This window comes from Oryza brachyantha, chromosome 8 (assembly GCF_000231095.2).
Source record: "Oryza brachyantha chromosome 8, ObraRS2, whole genome shotgun sequence".
In the NCBI taxonomy this organism is placed as follows: Eukaryota; Viridiplantae; Streptophyta; class Magnoliopsida; order Poales; family Poaceae; genus Oryza; species Oryza brachyantha.
This window is the reverse complement of record NC_023170.2, coordinates 11,504,881-11,516,177: the sequence shown is the minus strand read 5'-3', so window position 1 is coordinate 11,516,177 and position 11,297 is coordinate 11,504,881. Positions and strand designations below refer to the sequence as shown.

The following is an 11,297-nucleotide window of genomic DNA, read 5'->3' as shown; positions in this document are numbered from 1 at the left end:
ACCATTTCTTTTCCTATGTTTTCCAATCCTTCATTTCATGCATGTAATCCCATATTATTTTTGTGTTTTTCCTATTCCTATATTAATTTGTATATCGTGCATTCCGAATGAGCCCTAACTATTTTAGAATATTTCATAACAATTTATAGGACTTCTTTAGTTTGTAGGTAAAGTGAAACGAAAAACGTAGGAGCATCAATCCTATAGATTGGTCACTGTTCAACATGTTTGGTTCACAGGTGAAATGAAGCAAAGGAAAATGGTAGGAAATTCTCCTTTGAACATGATTTCAAAAGAATTTTACAGGAAAGGGTAAATCCGACCAGACTTATTTGTCTCATTCCTATGGGTAGGATTGAGGCAAATTACGTCATTATCATGTATATTTGCCTCAAGCTGTATGGGTCGAGGCATTCAAACATAATTTCCTCCAAACCTAATATACTCAACATTCAAACGATTATATTATATTCATATAATTCCTACCAGCCATGCAAACGATCATTTATATATCTTTCTATGTTTTTCAATCATATAATTTACGAATGCGATTCTATTATATTCCTATGTTTTCTTTATTACTACTCTGTTTCGTATATCTTTCTTTTCAGAAACCAGGAGCACGTCCCTTCGAGTAATTGAAAGAGTTCTCCTTGTCAGTTGTCAGCTGACACCTGAACATTCACAAAAACATCCACATTTTCGAATTGTTTTTTGTTTGATCACTTTCGGCTGGTATTTCACGTTGTCTCACCTGAAAGAATTATTTGATAAATCAATCATGTACGTATTAATTGGACATCAACGTTCTTGTCGGCAACAAAGCATCGACAAACCAAAGTTGTTTTAAACGGTCGAAACCAAAGTAATTCGTTGTTCCATCACGGTCAAGGTCATATATATCAGTATCCGAAGAGAATAATAAAGCAAAGAGATGTGGACATCAGTCAGAACGTCCAACCTGAATCATCAGAATTATTGATCCGTACGTTATACGTATATATATATACTCTTTTTCATGTGGAAATTAAATGAAGTGCCCTTTTGCCCGTATCCGGATCCATTTGGTCTCTTAATTTGTCCATCACGTACGCTTGCGTGCTTATCTTTGCTTAGCTTAGGCCACGAGCCAAATGACCGGCCAAAACTACGATCAAACCGTTCCATCTTGTTGCGTAGCATATTGTTGCCATTTGATCTAATCACGAGACATTTTTTGTACGTACGCTTTTGAGCAAATGAGTGAGCTGTCGATCTGCCTGTCACGAGGGGCACAGCCTCGCACAGGATGACTACAAAACTATATATATATACCATTTCATAAATTAATATGATCGGTTGATCTCACTAGAAAAAATCTGTCCTAAAATAAATCAACTTTTCAGTTTTTAAATACAATGTTTAACTCTTTGTCTTATTCAAAAAGATTTTATGATTAATAATTTTATTTTTATTAGATGATAAAACATAAATAGTATTTTATGTGTGACTATTTTTATTCAAAAAGATTTTATGATTAATAATTTTATTTTTATTAGATGATAAAACATAAATAGTATTTTATGTGTGACTATTTTTTTTAAAATTTTTTGAAAGTTTTTCAAGTAAGATGGATGATTAAATACTCGATAAAAACCAAAAGGTTGGTTTTTTTAGACGGTGCGAGTATATAATAGCTAATAAAAACTGGAGTCTGGAGAGAGTTCCACACGCAAGTGTATATATAATACGAGCAAGGGCCCCACCTGTCAGTGTTAAGGGAATCTGCAACTGGGCTGGCTAATGTCTATAGCTTGGCCCCAAGGAGCATAGTGCGTTAGACAGATGCAGTCAAAAAGCACGGGGGCCAAACGGAAGAGGCCAAGCTGAGCTCGGCCATGGCGAATAATGTCTCAGCCATGCATGCTTGCTTGCTGTCTCCCTCTAGCTCTAGCTCCAAGTCCAACACAACAGGCGACTGATCGATCGATCGATCGAGACGCGTGCGAAGGTGAAAGAAATGGAGATGAAAAGAAAGGGATTTTTTTGAGATCGAAAAGCAAAGCATGCATGCGCCACACACACACACACGATCGAGTACACGACGACACAAACACTAAGACACCAGTAAACACGCACAGTTCACCACGCATGCCCCTGCCTGTCTTCTCTCTCTATCCCCCTCTCTCTCACTAGCTTTCACCCATTGATCTATCACAGCATGTACCCCATCTCTCTCTCTCTCTCTAACCTCTCTCTCTCTCTCTTGCTGCCACAGTAGCTTAGTTTGCTGCGAATTTAGCTAGCTTCTTCTTCTTCTTCTTCTTCTCAGCTAGCTAAGCATCCATGGGGGCGACGACGACGACGGCGGCTATGGCTGGCCGGCGAGGATTGGTGATCACATATGTTTATCAGAGGAAGACGAGCTCGGCCTTCTTGACCTTGGAGATGCTCTCGAGGACGCCGGCCGGCGACACGTGACCCATCACCGTCACCTTCTTGCTCTCCAGGTCGATGCTGAACGACGTCACACCTGCACCACCACCACCACCACCATGCATGCATACACACCATCCGGTAAGAATCCAAACAGAGGTAGCAGATGAAAAAGAAATTACTGCTCGATCCATCTACTACTCCAGGTTAAGTTTCACAGTGCTTCGTGCAGCAGCAGCAGCAGCCCCTACTCTGCAATCTGCATATACATGCAGTTTTTGACAGTCGATTGCTCGCTACATGCTGCAGTGAATGAAAGCACAGGAACATGCAATACGTACGTACGTACGTCCGTCCTGCAGCTGTGCACTGTAGAGCAGTATTATTTTACATCTTTCTTTTTACTCGTATTATCTTTGCCATGTACTACTGAAGAGCACAGGCACGTGATCCCCTCCTACGCACGCAAGTACGTCACCACATTCTGTACTGAATGGATCAGGTAGTGAAAATTAATTCTACGGTCAGAGAGGGGCCTGGGTGACATATATATTGCCATGTGGGTCATGGAGAAAATAGTAACATTTTCCAAAGGACAGAGAGATATGCGCCCTCGTTTTTCGGGTTATGTCTATGTTTATAAACCTAAATTTAAATTTTTAATCTTAAATTAAAGTTGATTTTAAAGTTTTTCCTTTATAATTTATTTTTCAGTCTTGACTTTTCAATTACTACAAGTTTATATAAAAAGTTTATTAATAAATTATTTTTATTTATAACTACGTAGTTTCATCTATTCGGAATAAGCCACAAAAGGTAGGCACCACTGTGTGTTCAGTTCCAAGTGCTTCGTCAGAACTTTTTCAGAAATTCAGTCACTCTACATGAGTTCTCGGAGAAAAAAGAAATCACTCTAGCATACATGCAACAGTCGTAGTCTTTTAGGGTATATTCAGATTGAAAGGATTTCGTGATAAATTTTGGAGAAACTAAACTGCTCTTTCACGTAAGAATCTTGTAAAATTTGTTTGCGTCTAATTAGGACCATTTAGTCAAAGAGATCTCTAGATTCAATCTAATTGTGTTCCGGTTAAGTCAATACATGAGTGCCTGTTACAAGTGTGTTTAATTAATTTGACTCAACACATTTTCTTAAGGAAGTATTGATTTGTCCTTCGACGACTAGCTGTATACATATAAACACACACCATACATCCATGTGACCGATCGGTTCAGACTCTACAAGTAGTTAATTGAAAAAGTTAATTAATTCAATTTCTCTACTTCCAGACTGGTAGTGTTTCTACTAGAAACAGTAGTTGAGTGACCTACACTTGATCTCTCTATTTTAAAGAACACACAATTCTATTTTCTGAACTTATAGCCATCACTGTCAGCGTTGACATGAGAGTTTAGCATGAGTTGTACTACCTACTGTGTTGACCACTTTTATTCTGGTACAGTACTAATTAAGCCACTGATGTTATTGTCACTGAGCTTCTTTTAGTTAATGCAATGCTTGGATATATGATCAGTAGTATATGCCCTACGGCATGTGTGGCCAGTGGAATTAAGGGAGATGCAACAACAAAAAGAACTATATATGCATGTGATCTTCATAGCTCCAGGACATAGTATACTGCCATAGCTGCAGTACTGATGGGGTAGACTAGACCATGTCAAAAGGTGTATGTGTGGAACCAGCAAGGAATTTTGCACAGAAGCCCAGTAGACATTCTACCAAATGCCTATTTTATTTACCTTTACCTATATGGTATTAATTGCCAAGTATCTCTTCCAATTCTAAATACTTAGTATGATCTCTATTTTACATTATAAGAAGTCCTTAGCACACATTAGATTTGTATGGATGTTAATAATTTTAGAAACATATATAGAAATATTTATTGATCCATTAATTAATCAAGATAGGGCCAAAATGGCAATACAGTACAATTCTTGGGTTTACTTAGCACTGTAACCAAGCCAGAGGATATAGCTAGCCAAGGACTTGATTGTAAATTGATAGCACTCTTAATGCTTAAATGGAAGAGACCAAAATGACTAAACAAAATTTTAACAAAAAGTGCTAAACTACACATACATAGTGACAAAATTCACATTGCAGTGGTAACCTTTTTCTTTGATTGGTAGTTTGGTAAATTGCAGTAGTGGGAAAGTACAAGCATGAAACATACCTTCCATCTTGGAGATATGCTTCCTCACTTTCCCTGCACACCCCTGGCAGTGAATAGCCACCTTCATGACCACCACCTGCAAAAATACATACATACATACATACATACATACACATAATACACGCTGTCAAGCCCAAATCTCAAACCAGGAAAGATTCCCATCAAGAACACAGTGAAAGAGTTGGGTATGAGCAAGCCAAAGAAACAGCATCATCCTCACTACAAGTAAACTCTGACCTACACAGTTACACAGTGATTCTATCCCTGCAATATTTTTTCTTTGATGAACTGGCTTTCTATCCTGCTTTTCTTTTTCAATACGAGAACCAGAAGCAATGGCAGCAACAGACTCACAGTAACAGCAACAGCAACAGCAAAGGCCCGGCCATGGAAGAGAGAGAGAGGGAGAAAGAGGTGTGTGTGTGAGAGAGAGAGAGATGGCGATGCAGAGTTCGCCGGTCTGAATCTGCAAAAGAGGCGCAAAGTCGTCCATCATTTCTGTGCAGATTTCAGAAGGCACTGGCGCCATGGGCGTATTGGTGGTGGTGGTGGTGGCTGCTGCTGCTGCTGCAGAAGAAGAAGAGGAGCAGCCATTACCTTGCCTTGTGGATTGTGGCTGCTGCTGCTGCCGCTGCTTCACTGTTCTCCCAGCGGCATAGTCCTCTTTGTTTCTTTATTTGGCGTTAATGGTGTTACTGTAACGCTCGCGGGCGCCTTTCAGTTTTTCAGTTCACCGTAAACGAGGGAAGCAGAAGCAGAGCGTTGTTATTACTGCTTCGTGTAGTTACTACTGCTACTGCTCACCAATGCTACCCACATTCTTCAAATCGGTGTGCTTTTTAATGGTCAAAAACTCAAAATCTTCTTTGCAAAGGTGACGTTTATATTCTTGAGGAGAAATGGCGAATTTGGCAAAAAGAGGGCGAATTGCAAATAGTACTAGCAACGATTACTTGTGAGAATTCTTTTGCGTGAAAAGAAAAATTGGAACTTGGAAGGGATTTTGTAGTGTGCAGGCCGCAGAACAGAGGATCGAGCAGAGTATACGTACTTGGAGGACTTGGTCGCCGGGCGACGCAGCGGCGACGGGCGCACGCTTGGCCGCGGCGGCGGCGGCGGCGGCCATCTCCCTGGCCGGGGTCTCCTTGGGGCTCTTTGTCACCATGGGAAGCGTCACCGCGACGCCCGCCCCGCCGCGGCGGGTGCGCCGCTGCTTGTGCTGCGGCGGAGGCGGTGGCGGAGGAGGCGCAGGCGGGGCTCCCGCCGCCGCCTGCCTCGCCACACCGGCGAACCGCCGCGACGGGACCCGCGGCCCGCCGGGTCCGGCCCCTCCGAGGCGCGCGTACCTGACGTCATGCACGAGGCGCGCGTCCTCGGCGATGGTGCGGTCGGCGCGGCGGGCGACAATCATGGACCGCGCGTCCCCGGGCACGCACACCGCCGTCGCCGCCTGCGACCGGCACAGCATTCCGCCCGCCCTCATCCCCTCCTCCTCCTCCGCCTTCCACCACCACCACCACACTACAACGACACCACACAGATCACTCGAAGCTAACAACAAACCAACGCAACTCCCAGCCTCGCACCACCACCCCGGCCAAAGAAAGCTCAGAGAAGGCAGCAATGGCGACGCAGCGGGGGAGACGGAGAGGGAGAGGCGATATATAAGAGAGGAAAGCGAGCGAGAGAGAGAGAGAGAGAGAGAGACGAAGCGGTGGAGGCAGGAGGAGGAGGACAAAGGAGATGGAATCACGGTGGAATTAATGGTGGGCGGGTTTGGGTTTTGTATCGTCGCGACACCACCACTCGCGCTGCTGCTGCTGCTGCTGCTGGTGCGATGCGATGCGTAGTCGATCGATCTGCCGGGACGCGAATTATTGCCGGGCAGCGCCAGAATCGGTGTGGCTGCCCCTGCAACGCCGGTCGGTCGGTCACCGCGGCCGGGCAGGCAAGACAAGGCAGCGACGTCGCACAGGACGTGCTGCGTGCTGGAGGTCGTCTCGTCTCGCTCGCGCTCCGGCCGCCTCCGGCGGACCGGGCACGTCTCAGCAGTTAGCGCTGAATGATCCGACGTCGTCGTCGTGGCGTCGTCACCTCACCCGTGTATGGAGAGCATAAAGGGGAGGCCTTTTTCCGCGCCGAGATTTCTGTCCTCTCTTCTTTTCTTTCCGCCCGGCCGTTCCGTCGGCGTCTCGTTTTGTTTCATTGCCGCGAGAAAAATCGCGGATTGTTAGTGCGATGGGACATGGGAATTCTGGAACCCCGGCCTCATATGGGCTTGGAGCATAGTCGTTATGTTGCCGTTACACCCACCCACTTATACGTGAATCTCAGTTTATCAACATATCAATAGTTATAATAGTGTTAATGTTGTCGTAAAAATTATAAATTCATCGCATATGTTAATGTGCGGGTTATGTTACTGGCAAAATGGTTGATAATTGTTATTTTTTCCATTTAAACAAAAATTTCTTCTTGTTGCTCCTCCTCGATTTTTCCTTACATGAAGAGCCTGGTTTTATTAATTGCTTTGTTAAAAGTCACTCAAACAGGAGAGTATGGTTTTATTAATTGCTTTATTAAAATCTTGTTTTTTGTCGAACCGTTTGGGTGTAGACAAAAACATTTGCTGGTAGAAATGAGTTTTTTGTGTTAATTAATCGGTTCTCTATAGCATGGGCGGTGGTGGTTCAACGGTGTGTCGGTCAAACATGACGAGAGGATTGATAGGGTGATGAGATATATGTATCTGGATGTCATGTAAGCGTTATTAGTTGGGACTTTGGGACTTTGTAGAGTGCATAAGACGCGTATTCAATGAGATGAATATCTTTAGAGTCAAGAAAAACAAAACGGCTTTGCTTTACCTTCCTTTATTGTGTCACTAAGGATAGGCAAGAGATAGATGGATGCATGTGCTCTCTCCGTTATAAAGTATTATACGCGTGTGTACTTCCATAATCAAATTTCTAAGTTGTAGCTAATAATTAATATGTGTGTTTATTGTCATATTAAGCGGTAACATTAGATTATGAGTTCACCGCTGAAAATCATTTATGCCATACTAGATTATGAGTTATATTTACGAGGGCAAGTAGCATACTAGCATATATATTTCTATCATTAAAAAACTGTATGTTGTGCTAGTTGTTTTTCTTACATGTCACAAAGAGCGGTGTGTAAGTGGCCACCCTATCTTAATTCACTTAAGATGTCCACAGTTATTGTGACATATATATGGATCTTAACAAGAGGCATATATACTTTTCAATCGACAAAAACAAAATAGTTTTACTTTGCATTTTCTATGTATATAGCTAATAAATATGGTTTAGATGTGAACAATGGAGCAAGTGGAGCTTAAAAGAATGGAAAAACCTCATGCCACCGGTTGTTTCCTGTGGATGCTGACAAGATATATCGAGCAGCCTTTCTGCATTTTGGAGTGCTCTACCATACGTCAGGTCTATCATAATTCACTTGTCATTAGGTCACTAGATGTAGAAGATAAGAGCTTTCAGAACAAAAGAAAAAACAAACAACTATCACCTACTTGCTATCAGGATTAAGAGGAGGCCGGAAGATGCCAGTTGACGACCGTGTTGTTTCATTGTTCTCATGTCGTTAGGTCACTAGAGATATTGTAGAGAGATGGATAAAGATATTATGGAGAGAGAGATAGTTGCATATATTGAGTATGCACAGAAAATATATACTATCATGTTTTGTGCATGCATTTCAAGAGATTGGCTACCTTACACCCTAATTCACATTTTACTAGTATTCGATGGTATAAAAATGGAAAAATAACTGTTTTGATATATATATATATATATATATAATATAAAATAGAGAAAGAGGAAGACATTTAGGAAATGGAGAAATGATTTACAGGCCATGCCTTACTTTGCTGGTGTCCATGCTAGCTTGGGAAGGAACAATATACAACAACCTTATCTCGATGGTGTTGTTGTTAATTGGTTCTCAAGCGATAACTATTAGTTTAAACTAGACTTTTACTCCTTGAGGCTTCAGAATGTCCACAAAACTAATATCATAATCAATAATAAATAAATACTTAGGAATCTACGAATGTAAAATGGTTTTTGCTTTTTTATTCCTTTTGTGTGGTCATAGTAATATGGTAGTGTAGTGTCACCTTCGAATTTTAGGTGGATGAAAACTTATATTATAAGCCTTGGTGCTCTAAGTAAGATATCTCACGATTAACACTTTTGTACGAAATGAGAATAAAAATATCGGTGCCATACTATGCGCACGTTAGGTCTGCTCAACGTGTAGAGTGGGCTATTATAGATTTTGAATACAAGGCATTATATTGCCTATACTCTTCACATTGAAAATATGGGTCATATGCATCTTGAGATTCAAACTTTATTATTTTTGAATTAGCCTAGCACCATAAATGCTTAATTAATTGAACATATATAAAAATAACATTGTTCAATTTATATATGAAATTATTTTGCATGATATTAATTTTGTTGTTGTGATAATATATCCTAAAAGAAGGTGATGGTCAAAATGTTCAATATTAAAGACCATAGTCAACGATATATTGTCTTGTATTTATATTTTATCTACGGATATGTAATAGTAATACATATCAAAAGAAGACTACATGCCATGTTGTGTAATCCCATTGTATTAGTTTGTTATCCTCTATTTACTTTACACGCATAAGAGCGAGTACAATGAGTGGCGTAAGCGAGCTCTAAAAATTACAACATCACATTTATGTTTACTTGAAGAAGAGAGAAAATACTTCTATAGAGGGAGGAGAGAGAATAAAAGAAGCTACAGATTTATACCTAGCTGCTTCACTAACTCGAACACACCATGTGTATGGGAGGTGGACCTTATATCATGTAATATATGATGTAATATATGTTTGTATGTAAGTATCATACAAGTTAACACTGTATTAACTCGGAATGACATGAATAGATTTTAAAGCTAGCACCTAGCTCTCGTGTCGACCTTCCTTTAAATGGACTTGACATATGCTGTGTTCAGGTGAAGTCCAAACCGTAGAAGTAGCTATAGTTAGTAATTTTAGTTTCTTCAGCTATTATGTTAACGTAGCTAATTATGGAATGGGGCCGTCAATATGGATCGTGGCATTGTTTTAGGCGAGTTTTTCATTGAGTTCAAACAACACAGGTTTAGGGATAAATAAAGACGACCGAGAAGAACAAAGCTGCTGAAGTTCGTAGCACAAAACTCAGTCTCGTTGTTTATCCGTTATTCTTCAAATTTTGTTAGATACTGTAGCATTCCACAAAATATTCAGAGTATGCTCTCATGCCAAAGCAGAGTGTTTGCGAGCGTTTAGAATTCTAGCCAATTTCACACCATGTTGTAGGTGTTACTTTGGAGATATATAGTTTTACAGTTGACTCTAGTAACAACAAAATCAATCTTTCCAAATCTAATGGAACATACCAATGTATACTTCGACCTCTCAACTATTAATAGTGTTAGTAGTGAAATTATAAACCAATGACTCATTGTTTATATGAGTTATGTAGATATTAGAATACTGTCCAAAGCAACCATAGTAGTGCTCTCGTTTGGAAGGGGCAGAGTACCAAGCACTAGAAATATTGATAAGCGTTCATTGTGTCATGCATTATGCATTTTGAGTTTTGAGGGATCAACCATAAGTTTAGCATACTACAGTTCACGTGTTTAGTCACTAGAAATATTGATCGATATATACTTGAATGTATAGAGTTACATATAATAAAAATTACATGTTCATTAATGGCAAGAGGTAGCGCTTAGTGTCGTGTATGTCATTAATTGACACTCCAAGACATTGACTACCATGTTTATCCAATTCTAGTGTAGAAGTGGGAAACAACTGAATGAATAAGTGAAATAACATGAATAGAAAGAGTAAGCTAAGCAAGCCTCTCCAAACGGTGAAATTAAACAATATGGACACAATTTCATATCCGTTGCCATAGGTTGGACATGGGAGATCAACATTACTGTATCAAAAAAGATACTAATATATGAGATCCCATTGGAACAGAATTGTTTATGTGGCTAATGTAAGCATAGAATCTATATGAATCAGACCTACTACTATATGTAGTAGATCTAGTACCTAAGCTAGGATCAACCGTGTAACCTATCCTGACAGGGGTAGAGCAGCAGTGGGACATGAGTGTATAGATGTTCAACCCAATTCGTTTAAAAATTCAGCTTTTCGGCCATCTGTGCTAGCAGGTAAACACTACAACAGATCTGACGTTCAATGACAAAAGGAGGATGACAAATAATGGTTTCGTCATAGAACAGTATAATATGTGACGATACTTAGTGCCGCGTCACAAGACCTGGCTGGAGGCTAATTTTTGTGACGATCTCTCAAAATTGTCATTAAATATAGACTATGTTTTGTCATAGATGTTCTATGGGGTTGGTGCGGGCAATTAAAAATAATCTATGACGATTATTATGACGATAGATCTTTTGTCACAGTGTATCTACTTTATGACGATTTATATTGGAAAAGAAACTTCTGTTTGTGACAAAATAATGCATCGTCATGTATATAGTGCCGATTAGATAAGGTGGCCAGACCACCTCCTCTTCCTATACCAACAAGATAAGAATGGGGGAGAAGACCTTTTGATGAATAGTCACAAAATT

At 40.5% G+C, this 11,297-nt stretch overlaps 1 protein-coding gene across 1 annotated transcript; it reads right to left on the bottom strand.

Moving 5' to 3' along the window:
• Positions 1-1,763: 1,763 nt before the first annotated feature.
• On the bottom strand, positions 1,764-6,301 carry LOC102713206 (protein SODIUM POTASSIUM ROOT DEFECTIVE 3-like). The gene is made up of 3 exons (XM_015840106.2): positions 5,665-6,301; positions 4,614-4,689; positions 1,764-2,512 (listed from the first exon to the last, which is right to left on the bottom strand). The coding sequence occupies exons 1-3, from the start codon at positions 6,094-6,096 to the stop codon at positions 2,391-2,393; spliced, it is 630 nt and encodes a 209-aa protein (XP_015695592.2). The 5' UTR covers positions 6,097-6,301; the 3' UTR covers positions 1,764-2,390.
• Positions 6,302-11,297: the final 4,996 nt, after the last annotated feature.